Source organism: Tachypleus tridentatus, chromosome 11, assembly GCF_004210375.1.
Source record: "Tachypleus tridentatus isolate NWPU-2018 chromosome 11, ASM421037v1, whole genome shotgun sequence".
Classification (NCBI taxonomy): Eukaryota; Metazoa; Arthropoda; class Merostomata; order Xiphosura; family Limulidae; genus Tachypleus; species Tachypleus tridentatus.
In genome coordinates this window covers 80,879,115-80,906,046 of record NC_134835.1, presented here as the reverse complement: position 1 = coordinate 80,906,046, position 26,932 = coordinate 80,879,115, and the positions used below count along the sequence as shown (strand labels likewise).

Below are 26,932 nucleotides of genomic sequence, written 5' to 3'. Positions count from 1 at the left end.
TCAAAAATGTTACAGTTCTAGTTTAATTTCCAAAGAGTAAGTTCTTCATATTTGTATGAAATCCTATTAAACAAAGCTTTGCCCAATGAACTTAAAATGGATGAATTTTTGGAATAAAAAAATGTAAACACTTACAGATCCTCCATGTTCAATGACATCATCAAATACACAGATTGCCCACTGTTGATCAGCCCATGATCTGTCATGACCCTAAGACAAAACTTAAAGTTACTTCCAGAAAACATCTTCTGAAGCTTATCACTAATGAAAATACTCTACGTTTTTTTGTTTTTTTTTATTGTTCTCAAAATGAGGCCAGATATAGTTACACATTTAAGTATACATGTAAATCCTGTGTTGCTCATTAACCCAATAGCTATTGAGCTATGAAGAGCTAAAATTCATCTTATAATCACAGCCTGCAGGCAAAAAATACTCTTAAATCTCAGTTTCCTTACATTTAGAAATATATAATACATATTTAAAGGAAAAAAAAAAAAAAAAAGACCTCGGACACAAAAAGGAATTATTTAAATTTCTTTGTGTAGATTACTTGACTACATTCTGGCTAGGTTTTGAGATCACAGAAATTCTTAAGATGATCACATTGGAAATCACAAGCAAACTTTTTCAACAAGTAGTTTTATTAGGATTAGTCAAATAGAATATTTTCTTGGTTAAATAATGAGAATGATAACATTTTATAGATAATAAATAACTATCGTAAGCAAATTTGATAAAAAAAACTGATACTATCAAAGACATTAGAATCATTCCTAGAAGTTTACAAACTTCTAGTTTTTTATTGCTAAAACTTATTGAACAGTGTCATGTTCTTTCAAAATTAATTAGTGGAACTTGCCTTCAATTTAAAGTTAAATAAAACATTTTTATAAGAATCACTTATCTTTCAAAAACAAGATACTTACCAAAAGCCTAACAAAGTGTTGAAGTAAATGATCAAAACAAGGTAAAAAGTCTTGCTTGTGGGTGATAAATAATGAATGTAGAATATCTGCAACTTTACTGAGGATATAGACATCTTCATCGTCCTATAAAATTCCCAATACTCTATTATCAAAACTACCTTTTGACATACACAGTATCTATAATGGTTGTGAGCTTTTTAAAACTTTTTAATGCTATTTAAACATGTTGTCCAAATAAAGATTTGTAGTCAGTGCTAACACTGTCAGCATACAGCAAAAACTTGTATACTGTTTTAGGGTACAAGGTTTTCATGTCAACTTTTTTTGTTTCAGTGCCAATTATGAAAACCCTATCATACACAGATATCATTGAATACTGAATTAAATGAAGGCAGAAGTAACTCAACAACATAGGATCTGTGTCTCTTAAGTGGACCTCTGTATGACAGAATAAAAAAAGAAGACAAAATATTTCCTCACTAAATGAAGTATTTCAAAACCGTTCAGGAAACTGTGAGAAGGGTCATTTCATGAACAACTTACATAAAAGCTAAAATGTCATGCCCTTGAATTTAGGATAGTGAAACAAGTGCATACAGAGGACAATAACGTTTTCATACTGTAAGGCTCATGATAATACATTTCTCAAATACATTTTCATGGACAATGAAGCAGCATTCTATTTTGTGGTACAATCAATAGACATAACTAATGCTCAGGATTTTAGGCTGTAAGCATACATGAAATACAGCTCTGCAGTCACAAGTGATCTTGAAAATGAGCAAAATAATGCAACTCCAGAAAAGTTGCTACCAATGTGTTTCAACAGAGATAAAGATGCCTGTAGAAGTTTAAGTCTACAAAGGTTATACAGAAGTTCTACAAACTTGAGGGTGTATAGACCAATGTGTATTTATATAAACTAGCACATCAAGTAGTAACAAACTGACAAAAACAACCTAGCTGACAGAGAGGAAAGGTCAAATTAATTTTCTATTGTAAGAAGTTTTTTTCAATATGCATCTTTAACAATATTTTAATATTTTATTTTTACTTTCTATGAGAATTTATAGAAGAAAACACTATTTTTAGCTAATTTGTTATTTAGATAAAGCTTACAACTAAACCTGCACTTTCCTCAGAAAAATAAGTATGACAATTGATATCTGAATTATTAAGTAAGTTTGGAAATTTAAATTTCAACGTAATTTAGGACATTTTATTCCTCACACAAATAATTGACAGTACTTAGTATTAACAAATTCCAATTACACTTCTGTTTTATCAAAATAGTTTTAAATACAACTTAAATCTGGCATGGACACGTTACATAAATAAACTGTTCAAACAGATGAATGGTATTTTACAATGCTTTAATGGTATTTTACAATGCTTTAATATCATTATCTATCTGAACTAGCAGTCAGAGTTTCAGAGAGGCTCAGACCACTTCTACCTTTTGAAGCCTCTAGCTACAATAAAAATAAAAAATGATGACATATGAAAACAAAATAAGACAATCATTAGCCCATAAAAAAAATGAAACAATTTTAATACTTCATCTATAAATATAATTTGCAGTTCTAAGCTCAGTGTATGTGTAACATTTTGTATGATTGGAAGACAAAAATATATCACAACACTTAACAATTACAAAAGAATAAGAAGTATTTAAATTTCATGCCCCTTATGGCTTAAGGTTTAGTCTAAATACCCCTCCCTCTCCTCTAACTGAGCTCACTAGCAGTAAACATACCTCATCTAATAGCTCTTCTTCCACTATTTCATCATAGTCTTCATCTTTTCTCTTCTCCTGTCGCTCTTGTGCTCTTTCAAAATGATCTTTGAGACTCTTGTCAAGAACTTTTAAAAGTTCTGCCATGTGTTCTTCTGACAAACAACCTCTTCCAAGTACTTCTATACACTTCACAATGGACGTAAAAAGGAACTCTGATATACACATTTCAAAATTACATGTCCTACAAACCCATATCTTTAATTCTCAAAGTGTTAGGTGGCTAAAAATCACCAAAATGTTGACATTAGGAAACATATCAGTAACTAGATTTTAAATTAAAATGTTTTCTAGAAATAATGACAATAGTGATTTTATCTAATGTTTGAGCTATTTACACATTAAAAACAAAACAAGGAAGTAGTTTAGAATATCAGAAGCAATACTGAAATAAATTAAAACATTAAAATATTTTAATTGTTCCTTAATTTCTTCAGATATCACAAATCTTGGGTGTTTTCCTAACTTAACGATATTCAATGTCATAGGTGTTACTGTTTGTATTATAAAACCTTATGTCGATTTTCTGCTTAAAAGACTATTTTACTTCTTGACTTTTCTTGATCACCTGTAGTTATAAAGAGGAATTTCATTTATTAAAATTACCATATTATATTTCTTAGTTTTATTTTACGTGAGTGGTATTCTGTCTCAAAGTATTCATCATTTCTTGACTATTTTTCTGTGTTTCATACAAATATAGAACATGGGTGGATAAAATACGGCTTGCAGGCTGAATCTAGCCCATTTAACATTTCTGTCGTGCCCACCTTGACTCTTGTCAATTGTGGAAAGAACATAATGGGGTCTTTAAACAATCAGCACTGAGGTAATTTAATTAATGTAATATAAATGTGCAGCTAATAATCACAAAACTTTGTGAAGTGGCCTCTCAGCAAAATTTATGGTCAATCTCTGATCTAGGCCATATTTCAATTCTACTTTCTTCCAATTTTTTTTGTGTATTCTTTGTTTTTAAAGTGTGCAAGTAGCTCAAACATTAGATAAAAAGCAACAGAGTGAATAATGTAAGAATTCTACACATTCAGGAATTTTCTGTACAGATATTTCTAAACAACCTACAATAACTCCTGTGTTAACTATTATTTACAAATATTCTATGTAACGAAAATAAACTGTTTTCTCACTCTTACTTTGGCCAATGCATGCATGTGTTCAGAGAGAACTTCCTTCTCTGGTTCACTATCCACCGACTTTAAAAGTTCTGGACAAATATAACGCCACATCTCTGCAAGGTAATCTCCTCCACGAATACGAGCACATTCTAACAGGTAAGGAAGGCACTCAGCAGCTGCTGTTCGAACACGTGAGCAAAATTAAGGGAACTAAATTTCTCGGAAACAGAGGAATAATACTAATATTTTATAATATTTAGCAGGTACTATGTTAATCACATTTAAAATAAAATAAAAAGTTCTGAATATTTTTAAAAACTGGACAATGAAATTACATACAACACTAAGTTAACATAGTGCAAAGTAAAACTACAACATTTGCTTTTATTTCGCTACTAATGAAATACTATATACCTTAAACTGAATAAAAAGACAAATTGCTATACATGAGATTGACACATAACTAAAAGAACACATTTACACAGTTCTAACCCAAAAAACATCCTTTGCTGTATTGTTTCTCTATATTTTAAGGATGCAAAACATTCATTACTTTTATAAAACAAACAAAAGGATATCATCATGAAAGTAAAATCTAAGTAAAGGCACCATCAGTTTCACTACTTCTTCTGTATATGCAGAAAATCCTTCTTTTAATTCACGAGCATAACACACTAACATTTGGCAGGCTGTTGCTTTCTCTTCCAGGCCAACTGTTCTGATTCCAAAGTTTTGCTGAAGCAAAAATTAACATAAATTACAGTACTTGCTGTAGATCAAAATAATACATAATTTATGTTTCAGTTACTTTCAAATAAAAAATATTTATAGCAGATAATACAAGTAACAAATAAGGAATAGAACAGTTGAAAATAGGAGTTAGCACTAACCTTCAGCATAATACATATTACAAAAATGTTAACCATGTTATAAGCATCAAACACTAGACATTTTCTGCAACTTACAGTAAAAGCACTGCATAATTCATTAACAAAAGTATCTTATTACAGTTTATTACTACAAATAATTATCTTTTTTTTTTACTGTTTGCTCAGGACAACATTTTGACACAATCACATATCCTTCACAATAAGTTACAAAGCATTTTCTGCCTATTCAAACCAATGAAGTATTGTATAAGTTACTTTTATCAAAAACTTAAAACCAAAAACTATAATTTTGAGTAAAATTAAATGCCACTAACAGTGGTGCCACAGATCTGAACCATAATATGTTTAATTCAAAGCCAAATCTTGGCAGTTTGACAGTGTAATGCATCCAAAATAGCCTTATGATCATTTGATTAATGTCATGGTTCTTACTGAGGAAGGATAATTGCAAAATAAAACTAATACAGAACCAAATTTCAGCTTGACATAAAATATGTTGCACAATAGGCTCAGTCTGAGGTTTTATTTTTTTCCATTATCAGTTACATTCAGTCACATTTCTAATATTATGCATTATTGCATAATGCTACAATTTGTACCGTAACATGAAGAACAGGTAACGTTTTACAGATCCTATGTATGATGCTGACTTTCAAAAATAAATATGACCAAGCAAAAGGCACAAAAGTTTTTTCTAGCTGTACTATGGAATTTTGTGGTTGATTGAATTGGATTGTTGTGCTTCCACTAATTTTTAAATATTGTATTCTTTGGTTCTGTATTAGTTTTATTTTGCAATTATCCTTCCTCAGTAAGAACCATGACATTAATCAAATGATCATAAGGCTATTTTGGATGCATTACACTGTCAAACTGCCAAGATTTGGCTTTGAATTAAACATATTATGGTTCGATCTGTGGCACCACTGTTAGTGGCATTTAATTTTACTCAAAATTATAGTTTTTGGTTTTAAGTTTTTGATAAAAGTAACTTATACAATACTTCATTGGTTTGAATAGGCAGAAAATGCTTCGTAACTTATTGTGAAGGATATGTGATTGTGTCAAAATGTTGTCCTGAGCAAACAGTAAAAAAAAAAGATAATTATTTGTAGTAATAAACTGTAATAAGATACTTTTGTTAATGAATTATGCAGTGCTTTTACTGTAAGTTGCAGAAAATGTCTAGTGTTTGATGCTTATAACATGGTTAACATTTTTGTAATATGTATTATGCTGAAGGTTAGTGCTAACTCCTATTTTCAACTGTTCTATTCCTTATTTGTTACTTGTATTATCTGCTATAAATATTTTTTATTTGAAAGTAACTGAAACATAAATTATGTATTATTTTGATCTACAGCATTATTTAGCTATTCTTTTAACAACTCCAGTTAATATATCCTACTCAGCAAGATAAACAATCTGTCAGCCATCATAACCAAACAAGTTAATACATCCTACCTGTTCACCAAGGCTAACAAACTGCCAGTCGTCATCTCCTTCCACAACTTTCATGTCTTCGCCTTTGTAAAATAACAACATAAATCAATATTTCTGAATAAAAATCAGTGCTGATAAAAAAAGAAGAAATTTATATGCCACATAACAGAGTTTTTGCTAATTTTTTTTCTCTTATGACAGGTATATGTTTTCCCATTTAATGGCTATAAATGACATTGTTAGTAGTGATGACATCCATAAATTAATGCTGTAATAAATAAATACCAATGTTTTATGGAGAAAAAAAAAGGACTTTTAATTCATTTTTGATGAATTATTTAGTAATGAGTGATTCTAGTTTCCTGATAAAAAGGTAGATGTGTATTAGTACAAGCATAAAATAAAAAAACTTGCATAATCAGATAATCAGTGATAATGTTCTGCATTTTCTTTCTATATAAATAGGTATTATGTTTTGTACTTTTCATCAGCACCAGAATCTAAAATAATTCCTTAACTGTCATGACAATAAGTTGAAATTATGTTGTAACTAGAATACCAAGAGCAGAAGTACAAGAGTTAATATCCTCCCCTCCCAAAATAAACAAATTGAACTGAATTATTGTAAGACTTTGAAGTAGGTCCAAATGTAGCAAATGCCACTGTCCTCAAGCAGGTATGGCAAAAATCCTGCATAACTGGATCAATGTTTATACAAAAGCAATTCTTTTTTCATTTTACATAACTAGAAAAAATTATATATACTGCAATCTGGTAAATGTAAAAAATGATAAAATCATTCCTTTAAAATAGCATCGAAAATTTAGATTCTTTCAGTTTTGATGAAGTACTGATATTTGTCTATGTGTATATATATACACACACATTACTAGCAACACAATTTTACCCTTACCAATTTTCCTTTTGTAAAAGTTATTATTTCCCAAAGGGTGTTATGTTTTCAAAGCCATTTGGGAAGTTTCTTGTTTAAGTAATTAAACTTGCATGCACAAGTATGGGTCTGTTGAAGCAGAGAATTAGGCACTATGGAGAGCTGAATGTTAGTGCTTTTATGCTCTGTAGGTAAGAAATATCTATTCTTTGTAGTTACTTTTATTAGTAGTATTGATTGCGATTTTTAACACAAGTAGTTTTACTACTGTTCACTTTTACTTTTAGTACAGAACTTTCATTACAAAGATTTTTTTGCTTATAAAATGTATTTAGGACTAGCTTATATTTCCTAAGCTGCATGAAATGTGCAAGATATGATTGGATTTACACCCAGGAATATCATTCAGTGAGGACTTATAAGTGATGAAACAATGCATCCAAATCCATATACATAGATAAATAAGTACAATTGATTAGCTATACATGGGAGCACAGGATAACTTTTTGTATGTCATATTATACGTGTAATTGAGAGAGAGAGAGAAGGTTGCATTCTACAAAAGGCATCAAAAATTTGTAAAAAGTCCAAAATTCTCACAACTTTTGTAAGTATTATCCATATGTATTGTGAATTGAAGGAGTGAAAAGTTTATAGTTTTACAGTCAGTATTCTGCTAGTTTGGAAACATACTTTTAACAAATTTTAACACATATGAAACAGATTCTAATGTACTTACCAAAAATAACACTAAATAAGACAAACATTCTACAGCTAAAATAAAATTAACTTTCCCAGGAAGAATTGGTTGAATGGACATTATTACTAACTTGAAACCTTTGTATAAAAAAAAGAAGAAAGGTTCTACTTATCTATACCACCTGAAAACAGATAAAAATATCTCAGAGAAACGTCTGATTCAGACAAGAAACAAGGACAAGCTCATAATGTATTCAATACAATTTTAACTTAGATGGAGTCTCCCCATAAAAATATTTCAGGTAATTGTGAAGATTAACACACAATCTGTACGCACATTTAAATGCTCAATTTCTATCTTCAAACTTACTATCTAGGAGAGCAATCTCTGGCTTTAAGGATGCTGCCTTTAAAACTGGTCCCATAACACAAGGAAGATAAGGTTCAAACTGTTTACCAAGAATCTTGCATATCCTAGCCCAGGCTGATATCATGTAAGATAGCTAGAAAATAAAATGCATCATTTTACATAACCAAATCTAGTTTTTATGGATTACCACAATATTAAGCACAATTTTATATATAGTCTAGTCAGAAGAATATAAAATTATTATTATTATTATACTTTTTGGAATCACATTTATCAAAGATACAAAATTACACTAAGAGTTTAAAATATTCAAATTACACATAAATCTCTTAAATTTCACTAATAAGCTTCCTCTTTTAAGCAATATAAAAAAACTTATATCACTAAAATATTTAAATAGTAACATAGTTTTTGGTTAATCATTTTTCACGGAGACAAACACAAATCAGACTATAAATAAAAATACTAAAAAAATAAATGTAATTTATAATTTTACTGAAAATACTTGACTGACAGAAAAGTATTGCTGTAAGCAATATATATAAATACTGTAAACAAGTACATTTTATGTTCAAAACATTATTCTAATTCACAGTATATTTCAGTGTAAAAACCAATTGATTAAACAACTAAAAAGTAAAATTCCAGAATATTTTATATAATGAATACAAGCTTTTATTTTCTCTTTAGCCTATATGAGTACATTATTTCATGGTATTCAAGTAACTGGATTGGTCTATACCGGATGCAAAAAGAATAAATGGAACTTAATTTCATACCTGAATTAAGGTTCATTATTGTACAGTTTTATATACTGTCACAAATCTAAAAATCAAACACAGCTGAATCAAAATTAAATAAAGGGTGTCCTGAAAACATAATTTTGCTAGATTTATTTACACAATATATATATATCTTCACACTAAGTTACTGAAAGAAATTATTTGTAACATATCATTAGAAAATAAAGTAAGGAGAGATGTTTCTAATTTTTCTAATACTTGAAAAGCTGTTAAAATCTGAGAGACTATACATACAAATTTTGTGAAATGACACCAACAAATAGCAGAACCTTAACCCTTAAACAGTAGGAATGCTGTAGGTAGCAGCATCAATTGATAATGGCTATTGTTTAAGGGTTAATGAATAAAGAAGGCTAAACTGTCAATGATTTGGAAACCTTCATCACCACCTTAGTTTTATTCTGTATTAAAACCCTTTCATTAAAGTTCTACTATCTGCATAAGGCATCTGTTTCACTATGAATATACTGTACAAACTAAATAACACCAGAAACAAAGATAAAATACTTACTTGTGGATCATCTTCTCTAATTGTATTCTCATCTGTTTGTGTCTTTAGCAACATGTTCATAACATCACTGGCATCAGTCACAAACTGTCAAAGGTTTAAAAAGATAAACAACTTTTTCAGACTATGTAAATCATATATATACCGAATCATACAAACATGCCAATTATAACTCTATAAATAATTTTAACAGCAACTGATGAGTTATACCAAACATTTAATATTCTATGCAGCAAATGAGACAGTTGAAATATAATAATAAGAATGTTACATGAAAAAGTCATTTTTACAATACTGGTACTCATTATGGATGTTATTAAAACTATTAATTTTTATGTTAACATCAAAACCAACACAACTTTTCACAAAATTTTACTGGGATGTTCTAATTACAAAATTCACATATAGTGTGAAGCAAAAGTGAGACACCATCACGATATTTCTAAATCTTATCTTTACTATAATTTTTTAATATAAAAAAAGAAAATTATAATAAATAAAACTGGAAATTCTTACTTTTTCTTGACCAACAGCCAACCCTATTAGACTCACACATTCAATAGTTTTGCCTCTCAAAAGACGTAGTTCCTCAGTGTTTGCATTTTCAATTATATATTTCAAGCATGGCATAAACCTAAACAGAAAATTGTGTTATTTAAAGCAGAGCACACACTGACACTAGTGTACTTGATACATTGCACACAATTCTATATGTAAAAAGGTTGCAATTATTTCAAAATACTATGATCTAACACTACCATACTAACCTCATAAATTCAACCTTAGTAAAATTGCTAAAAGTCAGCTACAACTGTTGAAAAAAAATTTTTTGTTCTTAAAATCTCTTTATAATAAATATGAAACACAGTAGCAAGCCTTTACAACATATAAACAATTTACCATGTAAATCAACATCCCTGTCTAACAGAAACTGATTTACCTGAAATGAAATAAACAGCCAACCAAATAAACAGTCAAATGATTGTTAGATAATTATTACACTTCGTTGATGTTATTTCACAAACAATGTATAAACACAACTATAAGTCCAAGGCCTTCAACTTCTTTTCACTACTTGACATAAAACAAGCTATGATTTTATGCCACAGCAGAAGCATAATGTTAAAAACTTCAAATATGTTCTTAAAGATTTTACAGAAGAACATTAACAAAATTTAATATTTTTGTTACAGTACACATTCTTAAGAAAAATATTTCGTTAGCATTTCATGTGTGAATTATTTCTAATGGACAATACTGGTGTTATTGTTTTACTTTATTAATGTATGATTTTAATATTGTAAGATATTTCACCCAGATGTTTGTTTTTATATTACTTTTGCAAATTGAAGGCCTACCTAACTGATTCCAGTATTTATGAAATAAGGTACAAACGTTTTAATACATCTAAACAATAACATAGAATTCAATATGTATACCACACTTCTATAGAAATCTATTCAAACACTACTGTATACCAAGCGTGCTTTCCTTCAATAAACACACACACACACAACATGTCAGCTGTCACGGAGTAGATTAGAGAAAGTCAATGAGATGAAAATGTTACTAAACCACACCACCATCATGAATTATTAATTAAAATCTGTGTTCAGATATAGACTGAAGCCAGAAAAGTATACTGATTGCAATCATCTAACCTCACAGAGAACCAATCCTAGTGGACCACCCTATAATGTTTGGCAAACTCTCAAGGAAAAAAATCCTCCCAGGTTAGGAGCTGCTGATACACACAATATAGCTTATATTTTAAAAAATCACACAGTCTTACCTATCATAATACTGTACAAACTTTTCTTCTGCACTGTCTGCCACTGATGAGAGAGTTACCACAACTTGTTCCAAAACCAATTTTGTGCCTTTTTCAACAAGCTGAAATATTACACAAAATAGATTATTGCTATAGCATGTTTCTAGTATTATAATTAAAATCTTGTTTATACTCATTGAATATTCATTACATTAATCCCAAGAATCACACTTTAGTTACTGCAAAGAATAATGAAACTTTTCTTTGTTTATTTACTGAACAACTGGCACCAACAATTTTGTACAAACTCATTAACTGTTACTCTAAAGTTCAAAAGATTCAAAGCAATATATACGAGTTTCTGTAAAGTGAAACTAATATTATTTAGAATAGCAAGTACCTTTACAAAGAATTTCAAAAATCTGGTCACCTGGTGCATACAAAAAGTCAGGCCAAATAATATAGATTTTATTTTACACACATTACAAAATCATCCATTAAATTTCCAACAGTTCTTTATATTGCTCACTACTAATAAGGTCCATATACACATATATACGTATACACATCACCTTGAGTAACTTCTTTAGCTTGTTACAACACTTAGTGTAGTGAACTAATCAAAACAACTTAATGAAATCACTCATTTTCCATATAAAATAAAAAAATGTCTGGGCTCATTTTTAAACTAAGAAAGTAATGCAGTTACACAATACAGAGAAAAGACCAACAGGATCCACATGGAACCAAAGGTTAAACAGGGAATAACTTTCTAAAACAAATTAAGAGCATAAGTGCTGTAGTCAATGTACACATCAATTATGAAACAGCTTTAGTAATTTTTCAATTTGTTGTTGGTTGGTACAATTTAACGTATTAACTTTAACCCAACAAGAATAAACAAGTCATAATAAAACATTCTTAACCTAGTATTAATATTCAAACATGGACTGTAAAGTAGAGTTAGTTTTAAATTTTTACCTTCTTAAAAAAAAATCTACATAATCATAAAGTATATAAACCATGTAATTTGGAATAGTGCTTACAAAGTTTGGTAAAATTAATTTTCGAGGTATATATTCATCCCTATCTAGACCAGAGGTTCTTAGAGATGTTGAGAATACAACTAAATATCAAAATTTATAAAAATAATAATTCCAACACTATTTCAACTCAAAAATATTTTTAAAATTGATACTTTATTATTAAATAACATTTAATTAATGTAATTAACAAAAGAAAATTTAAAAAAACCAAAAAACTCCAACTTTCATTTCTACAATGTTCTAAAGGACTATCTCATCTGCAAACAATGTAGTAAATTTTAAAATTTTTCTAGCCATCCCAAAGTATGTTTATTTTTGCTATGAAATTGTCATCATTTCAATCCCTTTTGGCGCGGTTGGAAACCGCAGTCAACTTGAAGGCTCAGCTCTGCAGGCTATCTTCATTGACAAGATGTAAACAACATACCCTCATGGCTAATTATCAATATCACACAGGCCTGTAGACCCACTTGAGGCTAGAACCACGTGTATTCATTGTTTACTTGGAATTCCCAGCAGGTATTTAAACTGGAGGTAACATGATATCTTTGTTTTCTAACCTGTGTAGATCATACTGTTCATTGTTTCAGAAGATGCCTTCCTTGCATATTCTGTTGATATTTGTGATGCTGTTACAATGCTGAAAGGAAAAGCTTTATACCACTAAAGAGTGACAAAGAGTTTAAGCCAGATGATAATGAAAGCTTACTTGTAACGGACAAGAGTGATAATGACGACATTCGTGGCCTGGAATCTGCCCCCGCTTTAGGTAAGCACATGGTGTAGTTAGGGTCATATAACTTATTGCATAAACTGACTGACCAAGGCTAGTTCTTTTTAACGGATATATAATATATTGTGCAGACTGCAAGAGCAACGGTGAAAACCCGGAATCTCAAAGACTATTTAGAGAGCAGATTATTCAAAATTTGCTGGAAGGATATGTCAGCAAAGCCAAACGAAAAGGAAAACCAAGTACTGATAAAGGTCAGCACTTGATGGAAAGACATAGTATTGGACAATATGAGGGCAAAAAACACAAACCTGATTGTACTGTTTGCAGCAATAGATACACAGCTGGATGGAAAAGAAAGCAGACTAATTATTTCTGCAAACAGTGCAATCTCCCCATGTGCTTCTTACCATGCCATGAGATATATCATAACCACAAAGACTATGCCAGGCTGCTGCACAAACTGTATACAATTTATAATAAGTTATTGTGCTTTACATGGCACTTCTTCATTGTGTATCAGGGTGTCTTCCTTTATTCCTGTTATTCTTATGTATTGAATTTAACATATATAGTATTGCGTACAATCACTGAACATTTCAAGGACTTTTGTTGAGTTATTGCCGAGATATCGTGCTTTTAGTACTGATACTGTAATTAGATGAAGTATCAAAAATATTTATGCAGCACCATGCCAAACATTAAAATTTTTTATTCAGTGCCAAAAGGGTTAAATAATAACATTCCATGTTTTGTTGATCATGCCATTTTCTTTCTCTATTATTTGTTTGATTATTACAACTATTTGTCCCCATCCTTTTAGAATAACACAGAATTGCTTAGAAAATATGACTGTCTAAAGCACATTATACAATATCTTATATAATATAAATAAAGTTTAAATGGTAATTTATGGTTTTATGGGAAAGTGACTAACCAGTAAAAAGAAATTAATGATATGTTTGGAAGGCTTAGGAACAAAACAAATCTATGATTTTATATATATATATATATTTAGATATTTTTTCATTTCTGAAAGGGTTTTATGTTAAATCATATCATTTGAAATCTTAATTAGGTTTACCCAATACAAGAGGTAATGGAAATTTATGTTAATGACTCGAACCCTTAACGTATTTTATAATACTAAGATTATAGTATTCAAACAGTGTTTAATAATAATGGTGAGTTTTCTCCATTACTTTCAAGGATAAATTTACATGAACATGTTTTCTTCAGATTTTATTAATCCACAGTTATATAATTTAATTCTATCATGCCAAGATGGGTGCATCTGGTCAAGAGGTAAAAACTGCATCACTGAATTAAATATTTAAAAACAAAATTCTTCATAAATAAAATTTATTGAATAAAAAAAGGTTTTACTTATTTAATTTCCTGTGCAACAAACTTTTAAAAATTGTAAACCTTGATTTAGAGTTGATTGCAGCAAGGCAGGAACAAAAACATTAGTAATTTGTGAATTTTCTGAATTTTGTTATGAACATCATAAATTGCTTATTGCACCACAGGAGAAAAGTCAAAATATTTATGAAAAAAACAGCACTCATCTGAGCCTTGAAACTTAATGCAAGTGTGGTACTTTTATTTATTCTAGCCAATTACCATTTCTAAACCTAAACTGTCATGGTGTGATATGACCACCAACTTCCACTCTTGAACATACACATTGTTTATACAACTTCACTCTGAAGTTTCAATAAGTAGAACTGTAAACCAGATTCAATGCTTTAATGATACATACATCTAATTTTTGTTTCACCTACCTCTTTGAACTTACAGCTCAGGACACCTTCCAGAGTGCTAATGATTTTCTCAAGGTATAATGTTACAATAGATTTTGGACAATCCTCAAAAAAGTTTACTAAAGCTGCCCCAGCATGAGCCTGGACTCTGGGAAAAGCTGAATTTTCCAGGATCATTAATAATCCAGGAAGGACCTTAAAATAAGAAAAAAACATTAAGTTAGTTATTCCGATAAACCATTCTAGAATGTGAAAAATAAATTAAAAATCAGTTACAATATTTTAAAATCAATAACTTTCTACTTCAAAAGTGGATTTAAGAAGTTTTTGGAAAAATTAAAGTTCTTTGAAAAATTTCAAAATTCATACAATTTTGGAAATGTTCCTCTTGGTTCCAAAACAAATACTTGAGTTTCCTACTTGAATATTCATCACTCATATTTGATGTAATCAATAAATACAATGAATATATCCTTGTTCCTACTATACTTTTAATAAATAAAAAAACAAACCACCTTCTTGAAAGTGCTCAGGTTAGGTTTATACTTTTGTTTTTCACCTATATGTTTTAATCAAGAACAAATAATACTGTCTTTCTGTATATTATTGTAAATCGCTTGTCATAAGATGAGAACAATTACTGATAATATCAGGCTGAATACAAATGTTCAAAGATACTAAATAAATATTTAGCATTGGCCTTACTGTCAATGTCAAGCCTATCTGTACTGAGTGAGAATCATACATATTTTGTTGAAAATAATTCTGCTATTACACCCATATATAATAAATATGTCAGACTGCACTGGCATAAACTTGACTATGCCACAATTAGCTATAATTATTCACTTCTTTTTAAACTGCCATTTTCATTCATTTTAGTGCTTTTGGAAGAACTTGCTTTAATTAAAATAAAGTACCGAACAATGTTTTGACCTTCTTAGGTCATCTTCAAGTGTTTCTTGTCATCATGTTATATGTTTGTATTCATATATATTATTTGTCAGTTTTTGATTTTTGGATTTGAAGCACAATGAAGAGTTCTTATATTTATTATAATCAGGTGATTTGAACTCTTACTTGAAATGTTTATCATCCAATCCATTACACTTTACACACTCACTAAACAATGAACATTGGGAAAAAATTTTATTTGAATCAGTGAGCAAAGCTTTGTAACCATGTTGTTGAACCATGTTAAGTAATGCTAGAAAATTACTTGTAGGATCCTTTTCTATAAAAGAACCTTATTTACCAGGTTTCCCACCTAAGAAATTATTTTAAACATCCATCAACAAAGATTAATTTTCAAAATCCAGTATACCTGCACCTACATTTTTAATTGAGATTTAAAAGCCACCATTGCAAGTTCTACAATAGAAACACTGTACTGAAGAACAACTTTTATTCAACTGAGCATTTCAAAACTACTGATATAAAGAATGCAATCAATGCCACAGATTCTATGGTAAATTAACTGTCTTCAGTTTTGTCATGATACATGTGCTGTTCTCTAAGCCTGTTTATCTTTCATAATACAGTTCCTCTAGGTTTGTTGATTTTTACTAATTTATGAATCTGATTATCTTCACTGATGTACCATTACCACTATTTCTCTAGGTCTGTTAATTTTACATAATATATTGTTCTCTAGATCGTATGATAAGTTTAAAGAAAAAACTAAGAAAGGAAGTGGTTGTAGGGATGGCTAATATCAATCTTTCAATAACAATGTAAACAAGATTGTATGGATGGCATTTGCAACATACCTAAATTCTTTTTGAAAGATAAATATTAGCTATCCCTACTTTTCTGTCCATTTTAAGTTTGTTTTCTTTACTTGCTTGCCTTTTTTTTTAAATATAATTTTTCAATAAACATTGGAAGATTATATTTATAACTAAGTTTTAAATATGAGGTTCCATCTGTAATATGTATTATGTACTATTGGCTGGTATTTTCTGTTTCCCCTGTACTTACATTTTTAAAAAGTATACCAAAGTTTTGTAAGAAAGTTAACTTCAAGGGTAATGACAACATCATTTGAAACATTTTTTTTTTTATTAGTACTGCTTATTAATAAATAGTTATGAAAGCAGATACTCCATTTTAAACTGTCACCTCAATAAAATTGGTTGATATCATGGTTTTTATATTTGAGTTATTATTAAATAAAAAATAAGCATAAGAAATTCAAACTTTTTGCTATGATATTTACAAACATTCCCATAACTTGACTCAGTCATTACTTAGATATAGTTTTAAAAGGAAACACAGTATAGTATTATAAAGTTCTGATAACCTTTTGGGAAGATGTTTAAAATACCATTTCAATGGCCAATCCAAGCCACTCCCATACAGGCAATGCTACTGCCTGCCTGATATTACTATTCTGTGGGAAAGTTGATTTTTATTAATGTATATTTCTTTACATCTTTATTATTATTAAACAGATTTCACTGGTGTAACTTTATTCATGTAGTTTTCTAGTTTTATTCACCCCTATTGATATGGTGGCTCACCAAGTCTGTGGACTGTGAATTTTTACAACTTTACATTTGTTTATATCTTAATTTTCATCGATATAGTTATCTTCCTTTAATGATCTTTAATACACTATTCTCTAAGCCTGATAATGTTCATTAACGTACTGATCTCTATATGTATGGTGAACATTACTCTTGTACAACTCTCCTTGGTAATTTCATTTTAGTGTTAGTATATGTACAGTTTAAAAATTAATGTCTAATACTTAATACTCAAATATGTATCTAATACTCCCATAAATCACTTTCACAATGATTTTAAAACAACTCTGCAGTTCTATACTTACTTTGTCATGGAATTTCTTTTCAAATGTTGGAGCAAAATCTGTAGACATTTGACCTAAGGCATTACAAACTGCAAACCGAACCCTTGGGTGCTGTATGTGAAAAAAAAAACGTGCATGTAACAAGCTGGGAAAACATCTTCATTTTATGAATGTTGGAAATCAAAGAAGAGAGTTTCAATACATAAAAATTCATTAAACATTTTAAACAAATTCTTGCAAATGATAAAATTACTGCTTTTAGATAATAATACAAGTATGAATATTTAATCATATCACATTAAGAAAACATTACTGTCCAGTAATTTACCCTTGAATATTCAACACTTGGGTACAAATAAATGTATAGGAAAAATTCTAAATTAAAGATCAGGTAAAAATATAAAAATGAGTAGTTTTAGTCTATTTCAAAATTGTCTGTTGAATCTAGTAGTTCAAATGTATAAAGCTATTTAAAGAAATCAGAATTAAAACCATATTTAACAGACAAATAACAATGCTATAAAATCTGTGTGATATTTACAAAATTTGCCATTTAACACAAAAAGTAGCTGGTATTAGAAACAATATAGGGATCTAGCCATGTTGTTTCCAACAAAATAATTAACCTACCGGATCCTGAAGATATGGAAGAATGCCATCAACTATCTCTGGAAGAGATGCCTCCATGTGGCGATGGCAACCCTCCCCCACAGCTGCTATTGCCATCAATCCTGCATACCGATGTTTCCAATCGGCTGTATTAAAACATAACTCTTTGATATTCAAATATATTTTTATTGTCAAAACACCCTGATCTTTTATAGTATTTTTGGTGTATTATATTCATAAATCAATGATTTTGAGTTGTTCTAGTTTCTCACATGAAATTCAATAATAAATTTATGGATGCAGCTTTATTTCTTATCATTCTCTTCCTTTTCTTGGAGGAGGTGTTACATATTATCATTTGTTTCAGATAAGCCTCCAATTTAAGTTATGTATTACAATTTCAAATAGCTTAAAACTGAGTTAAATTAATATTTAAATTTAAAAATTAATTAAATGTAGAGATGTACAAATTTATGATGTTTGACAAGATTGATACACAGTTTTCTTTCTTAATACAAATATATTTTAATATACAAACAACAACAGCATTTATAATAATGGTTATTACAAATAGTTAAAACAAATCATGATTTATTTACAGTACTGAGTTTTCTATCCAGTTTGGAACTGAAAATTTTATCAATGAGTGAATTAATTTTGAGTTGATTTTAGTACAGCTTACTTAAAGGATAGCTAGCTAGTTTTCCACTGATCACAGACAAGTTTTTCACAATGAAGATATCTAACATTTTCATAGTTATAACATCTGATGATAATTTGCTGAAATTAAATAATTTGTAACATTTGAATCTATAAACATTCCTGGTCAATTATCTGTAGTTTCCCGATTAATAAGCATTAATCACAGTTCTAATATCCGAGGTTTATAGTATACCAACTGTAGCAAACCAACAACATAAAATGTCACTTGATGCATCAGTTTATAAATGATAAGAAGAGGTTCTAGAAATTTCAGTCTGCCCAATAATGTGGTAAGTGCTTTCATAAAACATACACTTGATTCTTACACTAGAGAATCTCCTACAAATTTAGGGAATAGGTAGGGATTTCACAATACACAATTAATAGTGTAAAGTTACATGCATTTCCAAATATAAGTATAACTTACACAAACATTGATATTAAAATAAATATATAATAGTAAATCCTTTAGAGAGGAACATCACCTGTTCTCAATATTTTCTTTAAACTAGAATTACCAATGGTATCCACATGTGGACTCAATGACTTATGAAACATTTTTTCTCAACTGCTTATGATCTAAATTGCCTATAACATTTGTTCATTATAGAGTCGCAAATAACGAGTCATACAAGGATATTATCTACCATCAACATTGGAATTAATTCCATCAAATATTGTTGAGGTCCCCTGTGTATTTTACACAGAAAATGAACAATTTCACATAATACTTTTGGGTCATTTCATTCTCCAAATCCAACCTAAATTTCAGTAACACTGTAGTCTTCCATTTCAACTACAGCTCTAAACTTATTTATTTTGTTCCTTATATTCCTAATATTAGAACACTAGGAATTTAGTGTATTTTTATTTCTACTAATATAATTATGTATATCCTTAAATCTGATACTTATCTTTAAAACTCATTTCTTTAGCTATTATATAAATTTGTTTATTTACAAGTTCCCAAGATCCCTCATCTCTATGAGTTTAAACTACCTTTGATTAATACATTGAGGCTTCTCCAAACATCCTACTACTTAATCTGCTTAAGTGAAACTCACCTCTACCATCTAATTTACCCTCACCCTGAAAACTAACCATAGGTCTAACCCCAACACACTTGTTGCTCTAAATGCATCTGTGACAGTCTTTAATCTAAGCTTTTAATCCTGCAAAGTAATGCCTTCCAGTATCTGGTCCAAGAGAGCATTCCACAAAGGGCCACACTTCCATTTCTATACCTAAATCTAAAATAGAAGGTTCCTTTGCAACAACAAGTAAACTGCTAACATGCTTTATAATATAATGTACTCCAACATATGGTAAGCAAATTCTAGTCCCAGTCTTTCCTTCTCCGAGTCATAGAGTCCCCCCTACTAAATACAACTCTTGTTTATCTCTTTCCTCATTGCAGTGTCAGCAGTGATTCTAATCTATTAAAAAAGTGGTACCTGAATGATAACTGAAACTGTTATTGTAGTTTTAACTTTTACAACTGTTCACACCAAAGATAGAAACAACTTATTCTCAAATGAACAAGTTTCATAAGAACTTAATAACAGAAGAAGGAAAAACTAACTGTGGTACAGCTTGACAAAAGTATTTTTTTAAATCTTAATCACAGAAATAGTGCAAGAAAAATAGCTTAAAACCTACTGTTCAGTACTAACACCAGATATCAGACCAAGCAAAAGAATCCCAATAGACACGACATTCCCTCGTCTGGTACTGACTTAAATGAAATCCTAGGATGAAAGCTTACTGTTAAGCTTAATCCTATAACATACGCTAAAGCTTCTATTAGTAACATCAATTGTTTTACACTAGTTTATAACAGTGCTTTAGATACTAATACCAAATATACTATATAAACAATGTTATGTCTTAGAACAGATGAAACTAACACTTTTATATGGAAACAAAACAGATAACAGGAAAGAAGTAACATGAAAAAATACTATAAAATCAATAAAGTTATTGAAAGTAGGTGATATAAAAAACTATTTCCATACAGTTTTCTATGATATACAAGACTTAAAAACACCTAGAGAAATGAACTAGGCAGAATTTACAAAAAAAAAAAAAAACTTTTGCTGAAATTACAAATTTTAACAGAATTGTAAAAAACTTGTGGCAGAACTAACTTTATATTCCATAATACTGTGGGTTTTCTTAATCATTTCCTATGTATACCACATCTGATTCATCCATATTGTATTATTACAGTAATTAACTTAATGGCCAAATATGCCCAGTACCAATCCATAAAGGATATCACAAACATGTCACATCTGACCAACAAAATCTCCAATGGACCAAAAATCCCTAGCAGGTAACTTAGACATACATGATTCTAAAGCATTTTTTTTATTTCTTTCTACCAGTCATTCACTTTCATGCATCACTGGAATTTCTGAAACAATCTTTATAAATGTATTAATTGTGAACAGCATTTGCATTGATTTAATTTTTACATTCAAGTGATGTATTTTCTAAGCAATTTTGATTAATAGCTTATAACTTTGACATCTGGCATCCAATAGCCATAATCCAGATGTTCTTCTTTCAGAAATGTTTCAGAACCCTAATGGTGTTTCCATGTCTTGACATAAAATGTTTTCTCTTCCTTTGAATAACAAAATTGTTCATCACCTTTATGTTCCAAAAGGAATGAAAAATTCAAAATATTACAGACAACTTCAAATATTAAAGACTCATTTTCTTAGATTGACAGCTACAATTTATAATTAACAAAGCTTAAGAGTTACTGCACCTACATACAACGTACATTACATATGCAGCCAAAGCCAATTTGGGATACATTTTTTGGGCTCTGTATTGAATTATGTGTAGGACAAGAGAAAAGCTTAAAGAAAAAGTTAAAACACCAAACTTGTGCATCTGAAAAGTAGACTTACAGCCTTGACAAATAGAAACATTAGAGACCCACCATCTTTGAAGTATAAAAGAAATAATAAACTCTGTAGCTGTGCTTGATGCATTTCTTAGTGCTTATGTAAATCAACTCTGTCATTTGTAATCACAAAAGCTGAAGTAATATTTAAAATTATCAAAATACTAGATTAAACATAATGATCAACTGGAAATTATTTCTATGAACAATACTGTTAGCATTGTTTTTTTCATGTATAATAAGCTACCACTTCAAACTGTAATTATTCAAAAATAGTTAATAATCAGTGTTAATACTGAAATATTGTAAAAATTATTTTTAGTTAGGTCTTTTGAAAACAGGACTATAAGTCATTGGCTCTCTTTATCTGTGTGATATATCACATAAAATTAATATTTCTCTTGCTATTACACAAAACTTGCACTTTATAATGTTGTCTGGTTTTGTATTTTTAAGCTTTTGTTCTCATATTGGTGTTATAACAGTCATAATTTTGTTGTACCCAGTTAAATAAATTTATCTGAAATGAACACTCTCCTTTGACACTTCTTATAGAAACAACTGTTAAACAGCATTTGTTTTAGTAGCAATTTTTTCTCATACTCAGTAAAATGACAAGGAATAGTGGCATCCAAAGGAAAAATCTCCATCACTATTTAGCAAAGCTAAGTGCTTTAATGTGCAGAATGCACCCATTGCATCAAACACCAACTATTTGTACAAGCATTATGTTGTATCCAGTCTCTTTTGATTAAAAACAAATGTAAAACAATTTTTGTTAGTAAAATAACAAGTATAATGAAAAATACAGTTGCAAACAGTCAACTAGACAATGATAATGCATACAAACTCTGATCCAAGTGACTGGACTGACTACACACTTTATTTATTTATTCATCACTGTTTTTAGGTTTGGTTTGTTTTGAATTTCTCACAAAGCTAAATGAGGGTTATCTGCACTAGCCATCCCTAATTTAGCAGTGCAAGACTAGAGGAAAGGCAGTTAGTAACCCAAGAGTTGGCAGTTGTTGATGGTGACTCTTTTACTAACAAATAGTGGAATTGACTGTCACATTATAATGCCACCACAGCTGAGAGGCTGAGTATGTTTGGTGTGATGGAGATTCGATCCCACAACCCTTAGATTACGAGTTGAGTGCCTTAACCACCTGGACATGCCGGGCTGCTATTTTTGGGGAAATTACTGTTGATGTTTTCAACAGATATTAGCTAGGTTTTAATAAATATTGCTAACTCTGAACTTTATTTCTAATCAATTTTGTATGCTTATGATGAAATGTCTCAGGTGTGATAAAATAATTTTTCCATATACAGTATAAATATTTAATCCGTAAAAATAAAAATGCACAAATAAAAGAACACCACAATCTCACAGCAAACTTACCACTAGTAAGCATAGTTGGTAGAATGTTGACAACAAGAGGCAGCATTACTTTTCCACCTAAAGCACAAGCAAGCCTATCCACTGCTGATTCTCCAACCACTGGATTACTGTTAAAATGTATTATAATAATAATATTTGTTTGAATTTTAAAAGATACACATATCACAGGAATAAAAATAACTTACAATGAACATCCCACAATTAATCCGATATCAAAAAAACAAAAACTGTAACCGTACTTGGGACTTTTTTTTTTATCAAGTTAATTTGCACCTGTTTAAAAATGACCAAACTGTCAGTTTCTAATGACAAATATAAATTGTGAAATACCTAAGTTGACTACCTGTGTTCTGATCACATGCATATCAAAATGGTTTTGTAATTATAACTGCACAGCCATATAAAACTAAGCAAATACTTTCCATAACAATCAATAACATATACAGATATTCAGGTTTCAATACATTTTTTAAATAAATGGTTATAACTGATTTTATACACAAAGTTACACAAATAAGATCGAACTTAAAAATACTTATATTAGATTTTGTAATATTTCTTAAGTTATTTAATTGGAATATTATTAACGTAATAACAGCGCATCAAACATGCAACTATGATGCTAGTTATTGAAAATATTTTACAAACTAAAAATTAATATTAAGAAAGTATAATTTTCTGAAATTTCCCTACTTTACAGTGCGAGTACTCTTCTATAGGTAAATCTTAACTGCTAAAATATGATGTCAAAAAAATCTTTCAGTTGAATATTTTTTATTACTGTATAATATATAAAAAAAATTATTTTTACCTGTCATTATCATCATCTAAGGTTTCATCTGAAAATGCCCAATTTTCTTCTTCTTCTAGGTCAATCATCATGTTGAATATCAGGGGAACTACAAGTGATTGGAAAATGACTAATTAATTAGAGAAGCTCATAATAATTAAATTCATTAAATAATATACAAAGTATTGAACGTTTTCTTGCGTAGTAGTTGGATATTAAACTCACCTAATTGTGCAATGTGTTTGCTTGCAAGTTTTCTCATCATTGCAGGAGCAGTTTCAGAGAGTGTTACGATTACTTCTAAAGCCAGTTGGCGCCAGGAATCAGTCATTTTAGTTTCTGATATGATCTGTCAAACCAAAATATTTTGTATTTTAATGTTTTACATTAGATAAACTATCTCTTTCTTTCTTTTTTACTGACATGTAATGGTGTTTCCTGAAGACCATAGATGTCTTGCAAGTTTAACTTATTTGTATTTACTAGTATCGTTGTCCTTAATTTTTTAGTTGGATAATTTTTACCATCCATGAACCACAATAAATTTAAGGTGTTAAACAAATTCATACATAGCATATTAATAAACCAATCACTTCATGTTAACATCATAACACAAAGTTATTATGAGCAAGAAGTTTAATTATTCATAAATGCCTATATAACTTAATTATATAGAATTTGCATTTCTTACTGTTCTACAAATAATTAGAAAATATGTAAACTGGTAATTTTCATATATAGTACCAGATTCTGTCAGATGCAATGGTGCACTCTTGTCTCAAAAACAGTCTAATTTTTTTTATAAGCACTGAACCAACATAAGCTGTAACACATATTTCTTAAGGAAATTATATACACGTATACTTTACCACAGGTTTCTAATGTCATTTTTTTTTTATTTTAGATAAAATCTCTGCAATTACTGTGACACACTATTCATCTGAAAATTGTTAAATTACATTTACATAATTAATCTCTAAAGCCCTCTAAATAAATTTTATACTTTTTTTTAGTAAAAGTTTACATTTTATCTGTTATTTTCTCTATTCTTACCATGAGGTTTAACAGTTTGACCAACATAATAGCTGCCAGAAAAAAAAGACTAATAAATCAAAATTACCCCTTTTTCTTTTTAAAATGACTTCAAATTATAACAAGTAACTACATTTGATCATCCCAAACAGCTTTAACTTTATAAAGTATACACCTGTTTATATTTAAATTTTATTTTTATTGTCCTTTGACCCATGTTTGACTAATAATCCTACCACATAAATTGAAAATCATTTGGTGAACACAGCTCAGGTTACCCTATTGAAATACATAACACACAGGTTACTCACAAGTTCCTTGCAATTATACCTTATGAAAATCGACTTTTTTTTTTTTTTTACCTAAAAGTTTTTAATTTTTATATATTAGTTACTATTATAATAATAAATAAATAATACACATTACAGACAAAAAATAGAGTGTAGTAAGATCCCACTTAGCACTACCCCATTTTAACCCTTTCACAAGTCTAAGGCCACGTTATCACACTTGTTGACTTGCATTTGAAATATTATTGAACTACTATTTTATAAATTTATGTCCATAAGTTTGTAATCAAATTGTAGATTATAATTCAAACTTTTATATATGAGTTAATTTCTTAATGTTAAAGTAAATATTAAAATAACACATTAAGTATAGATTTTAGTGAGTCTTATGGTATGTTGAATGCAGCAATATTTGAAGTTAGATGTTAATTATGTCAAAATACTAAGTCTATACTTTCGTACCAATTAGAAACTCACATTATTAATACTGACAAGCTAGAATATAAAATAAGAACCTCATATCTTTTTATTTTGCTGAGATGTGGCTTATGTACTGAATAAAATACAGTGGCCACACTCAACTCTTTCCATTTTCTGAAATAGTCCCTTATATACTATTATTACAGTATATGACATGTGAATAACCAATCAACAGCTTAGAATGTCCACAGAGTGGTTTTCTCAGCCATTTAAATATAAAACCTAAAAAAATTGTTTGATACCCTCTACATGTAAAATTTTAAAAGGCTTAGCAATCTAGAAGAGAAATTATTTCAAAATAGTAATAATATAATCTATAATAATTGAAATGTGAGTATATATTATAAAATACTAGTCAACTAAATAAAACAACAGAAACAGGGAAGGGTAAAGGTCAGTTTTATATTGCTAGATATGTGACCCGAGTGCACTTACATTGAGCTAATGCAAGTTATGTCATGTTATCTAGGAATGACTAGGAGGTCAATACACACACACACACACACACACACACACACACACACACACACAGCATTACAAGACTTAAGGTACTTAAAACTAAGCAAATTTATTTTTGTGTTACAATTCTAGCATGAAAAAAGTATAATTTATATCTATTTCTTAATTTTTTCACAATGGTTATGAGGTTGGTTAAGTAACAGACCTCACATAGCTAGAGTATAGAAAATAACAAAATATAATGTCTTACTGAAAACAAACATCTGAAATGTATTGAGAAGGTTTTAGAGATTATGCAAATAATATGAGATGTTTTGAGCAAAGAATATTTCTTAATCACAACATGAAATCATTTTGCACTCAGTCTAGTAACAAAACAGACTATTTTTACAAATAAATCATTAGCAAAAATATTTATTAAAAATCTGATTTTTTGTATACAAAAGACTTGTAATCTTCTGTAAAAGTCTATCAAAATTTGATACACATACTGTATCAAAAGTTATACTGAAAATATTTAATGTGTGCAAATGTGTAGATGAACTTGTGTATATTATACAAGAAAACAAAATTCAAATCCATAACTCTCTGAAAACTACTTTTTCATACTAATGGTAGTAGAGCATTAAATAATTTTTATTTAATAAAATAATAT

The 26,932-nt window shown here is 29.4% G+C and overlaps 1 protein-coding gene across 3 annotated transcripts in view; it reads right to left on the bottom strand.

The window, feature by feature from the left end:
• LOC143232586 (importin-5-like) overlaps positions 1–26,932 on the bottom strand; it is a 59,743-nt gene that overhangs the window by 2,643 nt on the left and 30,168 nt on the right. For all 3 annotated transcript variants that reach the window (XM_076468189.1, XM_076468190.1, XM_076468191.1), the window contains exons 8-23: positions 24,242–24,365; positions 24,038–24,125; positions 23,227–23,333; positions 18,224–18,348; positions 17,615–17,704; positions 14,803–14,976; positions 11,258–11,358; positions 9,982–10,099; positions 9,469–9,552; positions 8,155–8,287; positions 6,215–6,276; positions 4,439–4,595; positions 3,879–4,051; positions 2,686–2,853; positions 930–1,052; positions 136–210 (exon numbers count right to left, since the gene is read on the bottom strand). In XM_076468189.1, coding sequence (XP_076324304.1) covers positions 136–210; positions 930–1,052; positions 2,686–2,853; positions 3,879–4,051; positions 4,439–4,595; positions 6,215–6,276; positions 8,155–8,287; positions 9,469–9,552; positions 9,982–10,099; positions 11,258–11,358; positions 14,803–14,976; positions 17,615–17,704; positions 18,224–18,348; positions 23,227–23,333; positions 24,038–24,125; positions 24,242–24,365 — 1,902 coding nt within the window. The remainder of the gene's footprint in view (positions 1–135; positions 211–929; positions 1,053–2,685; positions 2,854–3,878; positions 4,052–4,438; positions 4,596–6,214; positions 6,277–8,154; positions 8,288–9,468; positions 9,553–9,981; positions 10,100–11,257; positions 11,359–14,802; positions 14,977–17,614; positions 17,705–18,223; positions 18,349–23,226; positions 23,334–24,037; positions 24,126–24,241; positions 24,366–26,932) is intronic.